The sequence below is a fragment of the Ambystoma mexicanum genome, chromosome 4q (genome assembly GCF_040938575.1).
Source record: "Ambystoma mexicanum isolate Mex_15411 chromosome 4q, UKY_AmexF1_1, whole genome shotgun sequence".
Lineage (NCBI taxonomy): Eukaryota > Metazoa > Chordata > Amphibia > Caudata > Ambystomatidae > Ambystoma > Ambystoma mexicanum.
Genome location: NC_090928.1, coordinates 58,206,142 through 58,224,213, shown reverse-complemented (window position 1 = coordinate 58,224,213; position 18,072 = coordinate 58,206,142). Strand labels below are relative to the sequence as shown.

General features: G+C 45.7%; 1 protein-coding gene across 7 annotated transcripts in view; it reads left to right on the top strand.

Annotated features, from left to right (window-relative positions):
* Nucleotides 1–18,072, top strand: part of LAMA2 (laminin subunit alpha 2) — a 3,027,572-nt gene that overhangs the window by 2,850,536 nt on the left and 158,964 nt on the right. For all 7 annotated transcript variants that reach the window (XM_069607473.1, XM_069607470.1, XM_069607476.1 and 4 more), the window contains one exon: nt 7,697–7,809. In XM_069607473.1, the coding sequence (XP_069463574.1) occupies nt 7,697–7,809 (113 nt within the window). The remainder of the gene's footprint in view (nt 1–7,696; nt 7,810–18,072) is intronic.

The window sequence follows — 18,072 nt, the reverse complement described above, 5'->3', positions numbered from 1 at the left end:
ACTCCTAACTCCTAGACCACATTATGTAATTACATACAGACTTTAGATATCCTATCACAAACTACTAATTAGAATAGACCTATAAAGCAAGCTGATACAGACATGGCTCATAAAAAACCATGTTCTGTTGCAGACATGGGATCAATCTTGGGGTCCTACTCACTAGAGCTGGCTATCCTGATAATCTTCACAATTCCTTGCTACCATAAAGAATGGAACTTTTCCAAGTCTTTCTTGATCCATTACCATAAAACGATAAAAGAAAATATACATCTGCTATCCCAAGATTGGTAAAAATGAATCCAATTATTAAATTCTGCAAACTGCATTTCAGATCAAAAAAACACCTGACACACTAAATGATGACTGGAAATTGCGCCCCTGAACTGTTTAAGGTAAACATTTTAGGATGGGTAAATAATAGATATGTGGCAAATGTCTTCTACAGTTCCTTTGGAATTTAAAGTAGTGTAAATCCCCTGGAGGGTTGCTGTCCCCAGGAATAAAGAATTTGCTTTTCCTAGCAAAAAGGGAAGGTGTTTTCAAGAACCACTCATGGGATCTAAGGAGCTTTATTCATTTAACCACATCACCCTGACCCAAGGTTATAGTGAACCAATTCACTAGCAGGGATGAGCCCAAACCCAAGGGACTAATGTTTGGATTACGATCCGTGGATAGTAGTCTTAGAGGTCCTCAGTTACCCGGAAGGAGAGCACCCCAGTTCTGGAAAGAATTGGAGCAGATTGTGAGAAAAGTTTGCCATTTATTCAAAGTAAAAAGTGGGTTTGATGAACACCTAGCTTTCCCTAACCTAACAGAGAGGTCCCTGTCTGGTAAACTAACGCTAAAGAAAATTGACTGAATGTCCAAAATATCTCTGGCCCTCAGACTTAGCCATATTATTGTATAATTAGTTTAGTCCAACAAAGCAGTCTTGTAATTCAAACTCAAATGTTCTCGTAAGCACGCCTTGCGACCAGGGTTGTATTCCCTTGCCCTGGATACATTAAGGAATACTCAGAAAGTTCTATTCAAGGAAATATAAAGAGTCTTTCTTGGAGAAACAACAAATGTCCTTTTCACCACAGCTGGTTGAAAATTAAAAAACAATGTCTTCAACAATATCCCTCTTGCAAGGATGATTGTCTTTCTCCAAAAAACACGGGTTCCTAAACCAAATACAAATGTTTTATTTTCATATAACACTTTCTTCAAAAGATTTTTCTTCTCGTCAAGAAAGCACGTCACTCTTTCTTAATGATTTTAATTCTTTGCTATTCTGACAAGAGTTTTATTTCGAAAACAACTTGCCTCAATGATGCTACCGCTTGTCAACAAATGATAAAGCACATATGTTCTTTTCATTCAACAAAGGTTCTTTCCACAAATCTTTCGGCACAAAGATATCAAACCATCATCTTCTTTACTGGTCCAGTCGCCTGCCAGGACTAACCACTATAAGCCCTTTCCTGGTATACTTACCGGCCCTGAAGAAAACTCCTTCCAGTATTCTCCACACCAAACTTTCAGTGTGGTTTCACAATTTCTTGGTCGTTGACAACGTGAGATATAAGCTTTCCTAAAACTACATATATTAAAAGGGGACCTTTGCTTTGGTTTCTTTATGAAGGGTTTCTTACAACTTCTTGGCTGATGGTAAAGCTAGTTGTGATCTTTTCCCAAGAGTTGTCTTGATCTGGTCCGATTGTAGCTTCTTAGTTGCGGCTAGTACTGGTTACAACCTTTCCCCCTCTTGTAGTCCCTTATGAGGGAACTTTTGTCTTTGCCAGCTAGCTTTATTTCCTTTAATTATTTGGCATTAATTAAATACATTCTTCTTGGACTTGTTAATTGTTCAGTATTTAAAATGATTGGTTTGGGACAGCTTTTGTGCACAGGCAGGATCATGATTCACTCTCTGACTGCAGAATCAATGCTGCAAGGCTGGACAGCCAGAGGGAGTAGCCGCAAAGAACCAGTGAGTTGGCAGTCTGCCTTCTCTCCCACTTCTGCAAGCCTCGAGTCAGTTGTGCAACGGTATCCGGGAGCAATGACAACTCTGTTGATCTTCTGCTGCTTCCCCGGTTTGCTTCATGCTGCTTTGGTAGCATGTCTCCTTCACAGCTGGGCTTTTTCTTAGTTTGCTGTATTCTACTGTACACACTCTACAGTTCTTCTGGTTTTCACCCGTCGGGGCGACTTCTGCTGGCGGGCTTCGCTCCGTGGCTGCTCCTGCACCTCCGATGGCTTGAGCTCCTTCTGCTACACCTCCCACATGGCCATGAACTGCTTCTTCCTCTACTTCATCTTCTCAACACAGCTGAGTCTCATTTCCAATTAGAACGCCTGAGCTGGATACTTAAAACCCAGGATGACTAGACCGCACCTTTGAATATTCACTCTTCTACGTTCCCATTGCCTCTGAGTTACTCTTCTTCGTCCCAATACTTTTAGTATTATGGGAACCAAAGTCTATAGGAGAGTGTGTAATATTACTTGTTCCATTTTATTTTCAATTAAATCAGTTTAGTAACTCTGTTTATAGGACAGAGTAAGGGGAGCTTGTGGAAAGAGTCTGCAATTTCACAGAGTTAGGATTTCTCATTAAGACAATCATGATAACTTAAGGTTTTCATCTTTAATTCTTGAGTCTCTGAGGTACCAACTTGGTTCTGTTTAACTGGCCTTTTATAACAGGTTCTTTGAACATTGATGTCAGAGGGATTGGTACATTGATAGAATGCCACCAAATATCTGGGATGATTTCATCTTTATCTTCAGAAGAAGATGAATACTGCGTCACTCCTAGTGGAGACATCACTTTCCCCTGACAGCAGTGTCCTCCCATGTGGTGGTTCCCCTGGTACCACCCCCAGTGTTAGGATCAGGTGGCGGCTGTCTTCCCTTGGCCAAATGGGAGGACACTTTAGGCTGGTGATGACTCCACAGGACAGGATTCATCACACCACTTACCACTTCTCGTTCGCACCACCTTTGTGCCTATTTGTCCTTTCTGTCTCTTCCTTTCATCTGCCTTTCCTCTCCATTTTGAAGAGGAGCTGGAAGTAAGATGGGAGGATGGAGAATAAGAGTGCTCTTTCTTTTCCTCCTCTTGGTTCTTTCTCCTTTTCACCTCCTCGCCAGCCTCTCTGCTCTCTCCTCTATAAACCACTTCCTCTTTCTGAGAGATGTTGATGGAGTGGGGAGGGAGAATATTTCCTACTCCACACTCTTATAGGCCAGCAAGGATAGGGCTGGGGCACGTAAAAGTGGAATGCAGTGAAGGAGTGTTGTGGCCGTTAGAAGTGCATAGGTGGTGGTAGTGGTTCTTCTTGACTGCACACAGCTGTGGAAACAGTGTGAATGTGACCTGATATTGGCAGTGGCTTGCGTGAGCGCTGCTTCTCCAGCTGATTGTGGTTGGCTAATGGACCAACCTGTAGCCCTCTAGTCAAGGTTATTGAAGCTCCAACATCTGTAAATCACTTGATGAAAGTCTGACACGTCTTCAAATTTCTGAGAGCCACCACTTGCTCTTTCCTGCATCTCCAAAATACTTCAATGTTAACTGGATTGTGAGATGAGCTGTGTCCGTGGCTCTCCCTGCAAGCAGTGCTTGTGAACCTTTGTATATTTTGAGATGTCTTGTTTGTGGTGAGACAAAGTGGCTTACAGATGCTAGGTTATTCTTTCAACACTGTCTTCCCCACTGCGTTTACGCTTCCCAGGTCACAAAATAGGTTTACAGTTGTTATGTCAAGGCTAGGTATGAATCAGAGAGGCCCGGGGTTCCCTGTTCCTTCTCCTGGGAGGCATACACATTTATTTTTAAGGTTATTTTGCCACCAACAAAGTCTTGACACGTGGCTATTAAGAAAACCTCTGACAAGAATTTTGATTTAACTAAAAAATAAATGAGTAGGCAAAATGACAACCAGCAACTTCTGAACTTTCAACACCTTGATACCTGCCTCCACGCTAGCACAACCTGAATAGTTTTTAAACAGTTCAGCGTTCTCCTATTAGTTTATATATCTGAAGAAATCAAACCTCCCGCTATCTAAAACCCATCTAAGAGTGTGTGGATCTAGAGCACAGCCTTGATGCTGTAGACATTGTTGAGGATAAAGCACCTCACCTGAGCTTAAGATGGCTGCCTGATGGCCATCAAAGTCTTGCGAGTGCAAAAGCATGATGCTATCTTGGAACCGGAGGTCCGCGCCAAAGGGAGAAAGGACGATCGGGGTACTGCCATCAAAACCATAGTCCATTATAATAGCACTAAGGTCTGTGATCAAGAGACATGGCTCAGGGGAACACCCACAACCCCTGCTTGCTAATACTAAGCATGAGGGTTGCGAGGGAGCCCATAACAAAAGACAAAAAAGCACCTGCACCTGGGAAAAAAGGGGTTAGGGTGAACCAATGGACCTGAGGACTTCAAAGAGAAAAGTGAAAGGAAGAGGGTCAGAGAACTGTGACAAATCCAGGGAGTTCATCCCCTCCTCTCCCCAAGAGGACTAGTGAGGTGAGCCAGCTAAGTTTAACACCACTATAGATCAGGGCAAGCAGGAGTCCACTGGGTGGACACCCCCCCCTTAAAGCACAGGGAATTGCTATCCAGGGATACATATTATCCCTCCTTGTCTCAAGAACCTACTAGTTTGGTTGGTTAAATGGGAGTTGAATTATATAATACCTTGCAACTCCCTACACAAATTACTGGTATGGTTTCTGACCCTTTTCAGACACTGTCCTCATCTCAGAGGCGAGAGTGATTGATGGACCCACCCCCCCCACTGATAAAGGACAAATCAGTGTTAGTCCAGGGGAGGAAGCTAACCCGTGGAGCTGCAGAGAAAGAGGCCTCCTCCTGGCAGGTGGGGCAGGAAAGAGCAAGCACCTACCCCGGCCTGGCTTTTCCAGTGGTGGACGAGTCCGCAGAGCGAGGAGTGTCCCTGCTGAGACAGAAAGCAGAGAAGACTGGCACAGGAGATGGTTAAGATAGGGGAACAATATGCCAGCGGACCAGTAATGTGACGAGGAACTGACACTGAAGCCCTGCAGAAGGAGAGCCAGAAGGGAGCGCTAGCTTTATTAAACGTGGAACACAGAGAAGGAACCAAAACAGAGAAGCTGTGTCAACCTATCTGAAAGCCTGCCCAGAGGAGTACTCCAGAGACCAGACACATAGGTGGGGTAACTGTTACTGCACATTTGGGGCTGATCTCTGAGACCCGACCCCAAGGCAGGGAAAGAGAATCCTGACAAGCACTCTGTGACTGGACTCTGCGCTCAGCCCAGGGAATTTGTCCCCTCTCCCAAGAGGGAGCCACCTCTTTTCGGACTATGGAGGTGAACCGCTGAGCTTAAAGCCCCCAAGGGACAGGGTAATCAGGATCTCACTGAGAGTGACCCTACTTAGAGGACAGGCACTCCCTAAATTGGGATATGCTTTATCCTCACTTAACCCCAGAAGAACAAAAACTTGTTGATTACATGGGTATTGGCATATGTACGGAGGTACCAATTCATATGCCAAATGTTTAAGTACAGTGGCTGTACAGGGTCAGAAACCATACAAACACAGAGAATTGGACATAAGCCCTCCCCTTGCTACAATGGGGAGGACAGCCCATCTGCATTGGTGGAAGGGAATAGAGAGGCCTGCAGAGCCACACATGAGGACACTCTTCCGAGGCAGTGGGACCTGGAGTGGCAAGCCAGCACCTGATGTGGTGATTAGATCTGCGGTGGAGGCCACAAAATGGCAGGCAACCAAGCAGCAGCAGGCAGAGAAGAGAGAGATTTGGTGCCGCAAGCTCATCGGAGGGAGCTGAAACCCCAGACCGCAGTGTGAGGCGAAGATGCTGGTAAAACCCCATTGGAAACAGGCGGGAAGAGAGCAACTGCGCTGACAGACTAGGAACATCGATGGAAGGCGACCATGCCACCTTCCAACATGCCTGACTTGAGGAGCACCATCTAAAAGGAGATGGTACATGGTCGCTCTGGGAAGTCAGAAGTTTGGCAACAAGGATGACATAAACCCAGAGGTGGGGTGAGAACCAGAGAATGCCAAGGAGGGGTGAGACTCAAATGACCCCAAAGTGTGGCAGAAACAGAAAACCCCAAGGCAGGGTAAAAAGCAATCGACCCTGCGGTGGGGTAAAAAACAGACAGCCCCCAAAGTGTGGTGGAAACAGAAAACCCCGAAGGCAGGGTAAAAAGCAATCGACTCTTAGGTGGGGTAAAAACAAGACCGGCCAAAGGTGGGATACAAGTCATACCCCTCTTTGGCCCCCCCACTGGGCTGTAACACCCAATATGGGGTGTGAAGCCAGAGATCCAGGGAGGGCTATCCAACATGAAGAGTGGAAAGTACATGTACGTGTTGTTCCGGGTTGCCATAGGGGCTTACATTCCAATGATTCTTATAAGTTCCTATAAGCCCAAGCTTATCAGACGCTTAGGACTGGTACTGAGTTTATGATAAAACAAAAGAGAACGCACATTGATTTCAAGTACAAAGAGAGAGAACAAGGGAAGAAAGGACACTGCTTTAAAGTGAACTCACTACCCAAGGCGGACGTAGGTGAAAGAGACATTACAGTGACTGAGCAAACAAGACCAAAGGCCCCTTTTTCTTGAAACATAATAGTGCTTCAGAAGCCAACCATCCTTCCTGCATTGGGCGCAGCTTTCATTTTCTTAGCTTCTTTGCTGTTTTAGTGGTAGGGATAGGAATCAGGTTAGATTAGGTTTCTAAAACACGGATGCACTTTATCTTGTAGGACATCCTGACAAGTTGAGGGCCATGTTAAATAGGGTCAGACAGGATTATTTTTTTGTTTTAAATAAGGAGACACGCAATTCAAAATGCCACCTTCTCTGTCTCCGGATTTTGACTTACCACAACTTATTGTCCTTTCATTCAGAGTAGGGCAGAAAACGTTGGGGCACATTAGGTTTTGGTTGTTAAAAAGGAAAACCCACTTAACCCAACATGCAAACCTGTCAGTCTCCTGATTTCGACTTACCACAAAGCCCTAACGTAGGGTCTCCAAGTTAAGGGAAAAACTGGTGCCGAAACAGCAATACCCTTCCGAAGAGTTGAAAAGAAATGCCAGTTAATATTTTGATAAATATATTGATGAAGCACACATAATACTGTGGATTAAAAACTGTGCAGACAATAAAAGTAAGTTTTGAGTATTTCATAACGCTACCAATTTTTTGCACAAAGTTTGTATTATTTTATTCGGATCTTGAATTTATATCTAACGTTAGTGAAGGTACACAAAAGAGCATATACCACACCGGCTCTAGTCAATGGGACCTCATGAAGCACTTGGAAAGACGCACAAAACATGGAGGTAAGTGATGGACCATTCACAGGATAAATGTGTTCTATTGACCCAGTATTCCTTTAGTTGTGAAAACATGGGCTGGATTAACTTATACCACAGTACACAATGAAAAGAAAACATTTAACAGCCCTCTTAATGCTTGCCTGAGTGAAGTTTGCCAAATCGTTTTTGAAACTGGAGTCCTGCACACACCAAAGAAATACAGACCCACTTGGTTATTCTTGCACAAAGTGAAAAGAAATAGAACGAATATGTGTCCATCAACAGAAGAAGACAATGTGTAGACGAGTAAAATATTAATGAGAATTATTTTCCCACCCAAGGGTTCTTGTGCAGCTGAGACAGAGCCAATCACTTTGGATGGTGGCAAACAGTTTGGTCTCTCCCGGAACAGCCACATAGCAATTGCTTTTGATGACACCAAAGTAAAGAACCGGTAGGTGGAGCTTCATTGATGTGTGTTAGGTATTCATAATAAGCATGTTGATGTAACGTTATGTTCTTAAACATGGCCATGTAGTACGTTCCTCAAACCTGTGGGTTGAGATTCGAGGGAAGTTGGCAATAGACTACAATAGGATTGTGAATATTGCAAGAACTGTTTATATTAGCATCCTGTGAACATAAATCACAACCATCATCAGTAAAGTGCCAATTATTGGATGGGCCAACTTTTCATGGATGAAGCACCATATTCCTTTTGTAGCCCAACTTAATTGCTATTTTGCTACCTTTATTTTCAAAATTGCGTCACTTTCTAAGACTTAAAATTGTTTGATCAGTCTCCACCATGCAATCCATCTCCGGAGTTTGGCATAGATGCAAACATCTTGTAAAAAATGTGATTGCTTATTTTAGACAAAATATGCACAGAGGTTTTCCTCAAGAGGATTTTAATCTGCAATGTGTAGCGAGAGAAACATGACTCAAAAGGATTTTAATCTGCAATGTCTAAAGGGGAACAGATGTTTACTTAATCATAAACCCCACCACTCAACTCTGCATGCATATTAATCAGAGATTCTACATCACTCATACCAAAAAACATATTGCCTTTTAGCATCTTCTTACATAGATTTGCAAATAATTGGAGTACAACACTGAAAGCCATGTTTCCTTATCTGCGGGAATACTGTGGCGAGGTACCACTATATGGACTTGCCACCATGTTATTTTTTATGTAGAATTGTAAATCAAAGTAAAAAAAACTGCAAGTGTTTTTTACATTTTTTTGTGTCTGGGAACAAATGTTAGGATGTTTTTCAAATTGAACTAATAGTGTCAGGATGATAGTTATGGCCAAATATGAAGTGCTGGATAATATTCCCAAAGTTTCTGTCTCTAGGATAAGGTCAAAGGGTTTCCTAATCAAGAACTCAAAATAGGATTCTCCTCTCTTGCATCAAAGGATTTCTTCATAGCAATGGTCAGTGTTCCAAAAGTCCAACACACATTTTTCAAATGCTGTGATAACAAAACAAAAAAACTTTGAGTGTTTGTTCTAATTTATGCTACATGTCTCTTGTGAGGGGTCACAACTGCCCCTCACACTAAACAACAAAACATTCAAGGAACCAACAAAACAACACAACATACATAAGAGAATAACCAACAACCAGCGATTTGGATGTCCCTTCCACAAAATTACTCAAAGTCAATTTCTCCCAAATGTTCAAAAGGAAAAGTAAAGCATTGAACCAGTTCTTGTAACTTCTAAATGAAATAAAGTTCACCAAACAAAAATGTTCTTCAGCTTTCTGGTGAAATGTTCCCCTTCCGATTTCAGCCAAGAAAACCGCATGAGTGGCAATCCTGGATATCCTCCTTCCAGGATTAGTTTGCCACAGTTCAAAGAATAAAGAAACAACTTCAGCTTCATCAACTTCCTATTTCTGAACTCTGCAGTGTCTTTGGTATAATTGTCAGGATGCTTCTTCTTAGGGTGTTGCTTTCCTCTTGACAACCCCCTTCTACTACTGTTACATGGGAACAGGCTCCTTTGTTACACACTTAGCTTTAGGGTAAGATGCACTGACAGTATTATACACAACCACAGTTCCCGCAGTTCTACTCCAAATTGATACTTTAGAATTGTAAGGTGTTTTAAAGGCAAGACTCTTTGACCTCCTCCAGTAGGCAAGGCACTCTTCGTTTCCTATTCTATAAGAAAAGGGCAGCCTTTTTGCCTTTTATGTCTATCTTATTGTCACCAATATAATCTGCCTCCTCTTCCAGACTGCTCCTCTTTCAACTTCAACAGTCTCTGCATAACAGATTGGTGACTTAGTCTTCTTACAAGCACCCAGCTCCCTTGTCCAGCTTAATTCACACCTTCATGGTTGCAGTAGTTACTGAACCACTTGAAGCTGTTTGCCACACTTGCAGCTTTGGATAACAATGTCACACTTGTATCAGAGGACACTGGACCATCAATAACTTTAACAACCTCGGGAATGCGGGTGAATAGATCTCAACAGGACTGGTTTAGCTATTGAAAGGATTCACCTACTGGCTTGGACAATGCTTGTTCTTTTTGTCTGTTGAACAACTTCTACATTTTTTGAAGACTTGTTCTGGATGTTACAAGTATTAATTATCAAATTAAAAACCGATTTAAGTACACATGACCACTCTTTACAGAGGATCTGTAACTTTAAAGACCCATAAAGAATTGTATTGCTGTTTATTAACACATAGTTCTACTCTGGCTCCAGTCGGGACTCGCAATTGTTCACCCACAACTACTCTTTGATGGAATATACCTTGTAACAATTTGTGAAAGTCATCTTTAGGTTTCTGAGTGATTCAGAAAGCATTCCCTTAATTGGAGACACACAACCTCTCCGGTAACATCTAAACAGTTTAACAATGGAAAGAGGCATTAACATGGGTGGCTAACACCTGTCCACATCAAACAGGTTAGCTCTAGTTTTATAACATTTCTAATCTCTGAACGCGCTAGTTCCTCCTTGTTCATGATGGGCGTCTAAATCAGTATGACGTTTCCTGCATATATTGCACTTTCATGGTTTGTTGTTGGCCAGTCATGATTGGGACATCACTCTCTAAATAGGAGTCTTCAAATCAGAAGAACCTCTTACTTTAATAAAAGAAAGAAATCTGAAATAAAACCTCATAGCACTGACCAAAAATGGATCACTACACACACATATTACTGGTAAACACATAGTCATACAGTTGCACCCTGTAATTTGTTGGTCTTTCATCCGTTCGTTTATCAATGAAATCTCTCCAATGCTCATTAAGAAAGACAATGAGTCGGAATAGAAAGAATTAAGCAAAGCCCACACACACGCGCACACACACACTGCTGTCACCTCCTACTCACCAGACTACATTGGAAACCTCCATTTTGATAATACCTGCATTGCACATCGCCTCCGCCCATGTCGATTGGCGACTCTCCCAGGTAAACACGCAAAACCAAAGAAGCAACTGTGTACTATAAATTGTAAGCATATTAAAGTACTGCATACATACTTGGGCCACACTATACTGGGGCGAAAAATTCTGGTGTATTTAATGTTTACCCTCTCGCTGGATGATGCATGATATTTCTGTAGGCACAACTTCGTTCAGTAGCAACTTTCAAACTTTTACATTTCAGTTTTCCTTCTTTTTTTTCTCTTAACACAATTTCATATTCTCTTCATTTCCAGTCATAAACAGCTAGCCTTTCCCGATCTTTCACTCTGTTGGCTCTTACCTGCAATCTACGGCAGGTTAAGAGCCTCCTAAGCTTCTGCCTGTGCTTAAGAAACTCTCGTAGGTCGCATCCACATTGCCCTGACACTACGTACCATAACTGAATCCCCTATTCCATAACATTTGCAATATTGAGTCCTAAAGGAATGGACTGTATGGCCGATCTCCGAGTCTAGATGTGTGATTCACTTCAAGTACAAGTCGAGTTCAAAAACTGTCCCTGGGCAGATGCTGTGCTATCCTTACCTAAAGTTATGTGGTGCGCCCAACCCTACGCACATCAGTCCTTGTCACTGTCTGGGGGCATGTACTCCCCCATCTCTCCCAACCCCTTACTGAGTTTACATTTATTGTCACTCATTTTTCGTGTGTTTATTGAAGGTTATCAATAATCTCTGGTTATGAACTCCTAATCTGGAAATTGGCTTTATGCTCCCCTTCATCTTTCCATTGGAAGGCACACATGAACTGCACACCAACGCAGGAGCATATTTTAAGTAGACAAATTCCCATCTTGTAGTCTAGGTCTAGCCTTGATGTTACATTAATTCCTCCATGCACTCTGCAGAAAGTTTGAAGAGTGTGTTTTCTTTTTAGAGTATGCCAAGTAAAAAAAAAGGTTCTACTTATTTCTAGTTTTCATATAATGCACATTGATGACCAAAGCATGCCTGTTGATGCTCTGTACATTACTTGACATGGATCACCCTGCTCTTCCTGTCCTAGTTTTGCTTACATTAGTTGCAACATGGGAAACACTAACAAATCAAAACATATATTAGTCAATAAAGGAAGTACCCCACCTAATTCAGTGTGGTGGTAGTTTTAGTGGAAGGTTAGGGGCTTGACAGTATTTCCATGTGAAAGATAGGAGCTTTTGCAAAATATCGGTTTAATTGAAGATTTGTTCTCTTTAAGCAACAAATAAAGCAACAAATAAGACCAAACAGCAACGTTGTATTTTGGATGTAAAGTCACAATGTAATTGCAATAAGATTTCATTAGGACATATCGGAGACAATTCAGTTTCCCCAAGCAAAAGAGTAAAGGACGTCTAGTGAGTCCTTGGGGCAAATATTGCTCTGTTCAGTACATCTTCAAGATGCACTTCAGCAAATTCAGTGAATTATGTTTGCTGGTGAGCATTTCAGTAAAATCATAGCAAGTAAGCAAATCGTTGTCTGGCCTAAACTCGACGATGCCCCATGCATCGATAGTTTGATGCAAAACAAATCTTTGTAAACTACTCCTTGTTATATAGAGTGCAGATGTGACGTCCCAGCGCCACTATCGCGCATGCGTGGGCCTCGTTCCCGGCCACGCATGCGGCAGTTGAAATAAACCGCGCCCGTACGGCAGTTCGCGCCAGGACGCGTACAGACCACCAGCGCGTCCCGTGTCCTCCTTTACTGTGTGCGTGTGTGAGAGTGCATGCGTGCATGACGGTTCCCTGAGGCACGGGGGACCCTACAACAACTGGCGACGAGGGGAAATATCGCCACGGCAACGTTTGCACGAACGCACGGCAAGCGTAGAATCGGCAGTGCTACGTGTCGTAGCGAGACACGGACCCGACGCGAATAATCCCGTGATGCTTGTGCAGCAGTAGCGGCCTGAAAAGGTGCTCGTGCGCCGCTGCACAGATACTACAATCAATTTTTGGAACCTTGGTTGTTCCCCATAACCCGGGGACGACTCTTTTTTTCTCCGTACAACTGACACTTCCAGGAAAGGAACCCAAGACAAGACACAGTGGGCAACCATCTGGCAGCAGCTTCAACAACACAAGAGAGCCCCCCAAGTAAGGTTTGCGGCCTCTGTGACACCAGGAGGTGCCTGTGCGACCTGAAATCATGGCAGACAGCGATGGGGAGGCAGGAACTGCGACAGGTACAATGATGCCACAACAAGGGTCTCTGCTACCAATGCAAGAGTTTGATGTGTCTGGTCCCCCATCCAAATTGGGGCCTAGGTGGTTGCTTTGGATTAAGAAACTCGAGATGTACTTTACAGCAACCGGCATCACCGATGATAATGCGAAGAGGGCCACGCTGCTATACTCTGCAGGGCTAGACGTCTTACGTATTTTCGAATCATGCAACCTACAGGTGGTTACGTACAGCACTGTCAAGACTGCGCTGGAGAACCATTTCATACCTCTCTCAAATGTTGACTACGAGAGGTTTCTGTTTTGTGGCGAGAAGCAGAGAGAAGGAGAATCCCTTGATCAGTTCTGCGCCAGGTTGAGGTTGATGGCCACCACGTGTCGGTGGGACAATGATGAGTCAATGATACGGAACCAAGTCATCCAGGGCTGTAGCTCCGGAAAGTTAAGAAGGCAAGTGCTAAGTGAACCGGGGTGGACTCTGATGCAAATCCTGGACAGTGGCAGAATATATGAGCTGGCGGATTTGAGAGGCTCCAAAATGGACGCTGCAAGGCATCCAGGCATGTCCGAAGATGCATTTGCCGTAAGTAAACGACCCGGAATAAAGGACAAGTGGGGGCAAAGAAGACAAGAGACTCGTCATCCTCCCGAGTCGGGGTCAATGTGTCCATCTTGTGGGGACGACCTACCCCACGCAGAAGAATGCCCAGCCGTGTCGAGGTCGTGCGGCCGGTGCGGCAAGCCGGGGCACTACGCCCGGATGTGTCGTGCTCCAGTTCCCATTTCTGTGCCGAGAGGCCCAGCAAGGAGTAGTGGTAGTGGACCCAGAAGGCAAAGGAGCATTGCGGCACTTGAACAAGAAATGCAGCGGCTCAGCTGGCCGAAGAGGAAGAGGAGGACGATGAAGAGGTGTTCTTCATCTCAAACCTGGCCTCTGGGGCTAGAAAGAAGAGACAGCCCAAATGCATGGTGGACATTCAAGGTGTGCCGACACGGGTCTTGATTGATACAGGCGCCTCAGTATGTGTGTTGGCCGAGGACCATTATCAGAAGTTGCCAGGTCCTCCCCCACTAGACAGTTCGGCAGCAAAGATATTCACCTTTGGCGGGGATGCCCCACTGCCCATCAAGGGGGTGTTTATCACGCCAGTCGCCAAGGGAGACCGAATCATTAGGGCACGATTTTTTGTCACGGACGTGAGTCCCCATTCGTTACTCAGCTGTGCCGCGTCAGAAGCCCTCGACTTGGTGCATTTTGCATTGGAGGTGTATCAAGTGGACATTGAGAGCCTGCTCGACAAGTATGCAGGCATCTTTGAAGGGGTCGGGAAGTTGAAGGCGCCCCCGATAAGGCTACACATTGACAACACCATCAGACCAGTTGCCCTCAAGCATAGGCGGATCCCGTTTCATCTCAGGGAGAAGGTCGAGGAAGAGCTGAGGTCGCTCATCAGCATGGATATTATTGAAAGGGTGGAGGGACCCACACCCTGGATTTCACCTATAGTGGTCGCTCCCAAACCAAAGCAGCCAGGAGCGGTAAGGATCTGCGTTGATATGCGCCTCCCTAATGCCGCGATTAAGAGGGAGAGACATTTAACGCCAACACTGGACGACATTGTGGGGGAACTTCAAGGGGCACGTGTGTTCTCAAAGCTGGATCTACGGGCCGGCTATCACCAACTGGAACTCCACCCGGACTCCAGATTTATTACAACCTTCACAACCCACGAAGGCCTCTACCAATTAAACGCCTGAGCTTCGGCATCTCGTCGGCGGCTGAAGTTTTTCAGAACACTATTATGGGGGCACTAGCCGTCCTTCAAGGCGTTATAAACATGAGTGACGACATCTTAGTGTTCGCAGACTCTGAGGCGGAACACCTGAGAAGGTTGGAAGGTACTCTAAGGAGGTTGAAAGAACTGGGTCTCACTTTACATCGCCAAAAATGCGAATTCTTTAAAGACCGGATAGGGTTTTTCGGCTTCATCTTTCAGGCTGCAGGGGTGTCACCAGACCCGGCAAAGGTCAGAGATATAAAGGAGGCAGCGGCACCACAATCCCCCACGGAGGTAAGGAGCTTCTTGGGGATGGTGACCTATTGTGGGCGTTTTATCAGGGGACTAGCTTCGATGGCGGAGCCTCTCAGGGCTCTGACAAGAAACGACGCGGTGTGGAAATGGGAGTCCCGAGAACAAGAGGCATTTCAGGCCCTCAAGAATGCTTTGTCAGATGCAGACACCATGGCGTGCTTCAACCCGGCCGTCGAGTCAGAAGTGGTAGTAGATGCAAGCCCCGTTGGTGTAGGTGCGGTGTTGCTGCAACCGGATGAGCGCGGCGAGATGAGACCCATTGCCTATGCCAGCTGCCGATACTGGCGGGCGCATCATCGAAGCCGCCGCCCCGAATCGAGAGGTGGATGCTGGCCTTAATGGAATATGGGGTAAAGCTTGTATATAGGCCGGGGACCAATAACCCCGCAGACTATTTGTCGCGTCACCCTAACAAAGAGAACGCAGAAGTAGAAAACGGGGAAGTGGACTGTAAGGGTCTGCTATGTCAAGTGGTAGAAGGTGCACTTCCCATGGCGTTATCGGGACTCACCGTAGCGACGGAGTCCTCCAATGATGAAGTCTTCGGCATCATCAAGGCAGCAGTGCGAAGCGGGGACTGGAGAGAAGTGCTGCGGAACAACTCAAGGCGCCAGGAGGAAGCACAGAAGGACTTGCAAGCGCTCTGGAGGGTGAGAGATGAGTTGTCGATTTCCGACGATGGACTGCATCTCAGGGGGCCAGCAGATCGTCATCCTGGGGGAGCTAAGGCTGTGTGTGCTGGAGCTGGCACACATTGGACACCAGGGTGTCATCAAGACGCAGTCTAGGTTAAGGCCCAAAGTCTGGTTTCCCGATCTGGAGGCGAGAGTTGAAAGCTTTGTGAAGAGATGTCTGGTCTGCCAGGCGTCGACACCGGGTGACAAAGCTCCACCCATTAGCTCGATAGAACGTAGTGAGAAGCCGTGGGGTATGGTCCATGTGGACTTTGGTTCGACAGGTCGAGGCATGTAATTTTTGGTGGCTGTCGATCAATGGTCGCGGTACCCGGAGGTAGAGGTGGTTGAGTCAACAGCGACTGAGTTCCCCACGGCGGCGTTGGACAAAATGTTCGCTGCGCATGGATTCCCGGATACCATCTGCTCAGACAATGGACCGCCGTTTATTGGCAGCCAGTTTGCGCAGTATCTACGAGAGAGGGGGATACAACATAGAAGAGTCTCCCCGCTATGTGAACGCAGAGGATTACAAGAAAAGGAAGTGAGAGTTGGGGACTCAATACTAGTCAAGAATCGACACCCGGAAGGAAAGTTGTCCTTACCGTTTGAACCACGCCCATGGAAAGTGACTCATGTGAAGGGCACGATGGTGACCGCAGCCAGTGAACGGGGTACCGTTACCCGCAATCGATCCTTTTTCAAGAAAGTGGATGTCCCGGCGGAAACTCAGGTCTTGAATGAACCTTCGGGCCAGGAAGGAACATCTGAGGCCCAGGAGGGCGTCCCCTCATCGGATCCTGGACCCGCACCAGAGGCGGACCGCCCTTTGCCTACGGTCACATCGAGATATCCTGTGCGTGGGAGCAGGAGACCTCCAGCTCATCTTAAAGACTATGTCCTGGACTCAGGGGACTGAGCGAGGGGTGAATTACACTTGTGGTCACCGTTTATCATGGTCATGTTACTGTTCTGTTTCACTATAAGGGTTCCATACACCAAAGGTTTGTTTTGTTCTGTTGTTAGAAAAAAGAAGGGATGTGACGTCCCAGCGCCACTATCGCGCATGCGTGGGCCTCGTTCCCGGCCACGCATGCGGCAGTTGAAATAAACCGCGCCCGTGCGGCAGTTCGCGCCGGGACGCGTACAGACCACCAGCGCGTCCCGTGTTCTCCTTTACTGTGTGCGTGTGTGTGAGTGCATGCGTGCATGACGGTTCCCTGAGGCACGGGGGACCCTACAACAGCTATGTACTTAAATTATGGGGAAATCCTTGAAACAACATGTCATTTTTTCATCATTTTATACATTTTCGAACTTCCACTCTATACATTTTGCTAGTTTTTGAATAGTTTCCTCCCATAATTATTCTCTATACAGTTTTCCTCAATTGGTGCTTGTCTTAAACATATTTCCTTGATTACGGAAATATCTGTGTAGATCTGCCTAGAATCAAGGAGAAATGTTTGAGGGGCGATCCACTGTACACGTGTTTTGCTGCTTATTTATTTTATTGGGCATTTGTAAGCCGCTTGTAAACCAAGAACATTGAGTTTCAAAGCACCCACAGGGCAAAGGGAAGGGAACAGGGGAAGACAGCAAAACAGAGTATGCAGGATACAAAAAGAGTAGTCCTTCTAGGCCTTGTGAACATTGGGGTTGTGCAAATGCAGAGGGAGGGAAGGGAAAAGGGTAAGTCCTACAGGATCCATAGAGGGGTGAAGTGCCAGGGAGACCGTTGCAAGGCAACAGGTAATTCAGGAGCCGGCTGCAAAGGCAAACAGGAAAGTGCCAGGAAGTGATCAATGTATGGAGGTGAGTCACCAGCCCATACAATAAGTGCAGGCCTGTGGGGCAGCACAGGCTAAGTGGTGCCCTAGGGCGGGTGCTGGTGGCCATCGGGCCGACAGCCAGAAGGCCAGGAACCAGAAGGACACATAAGGGCCCAGGCCACCAATCACAGCTACTGTGGGATTTAGTACAGGAGGGAGAGAGAGAGAGAGAGAGAGAGAGAGAGAGAGAGAGGGAGAGAGGAGGAGAGTCACGAGGTGTTTGTGGAAACTTGAGGAGATCCAGCTCAAGACAGAGAGAAAGGGGGAGGCTATTCCAAAGGAGGGAGCCAGCTGAGGAAAGGGAGCAGACACCCGCTTTCTGCTTAGAGAAATATCTGACAAGCAGAGTTGGAACCAGAGGAACAGAGGTATCTGGAAGGGGAGTATTTGGTGAGAGCAAGTTGCAGATAGCATGGTCCCCAGCCCCAGACAGCCTGATGATGATGCAGAGGGATTTCAATTTGATCCTTGCAGCATCCAAGAGCC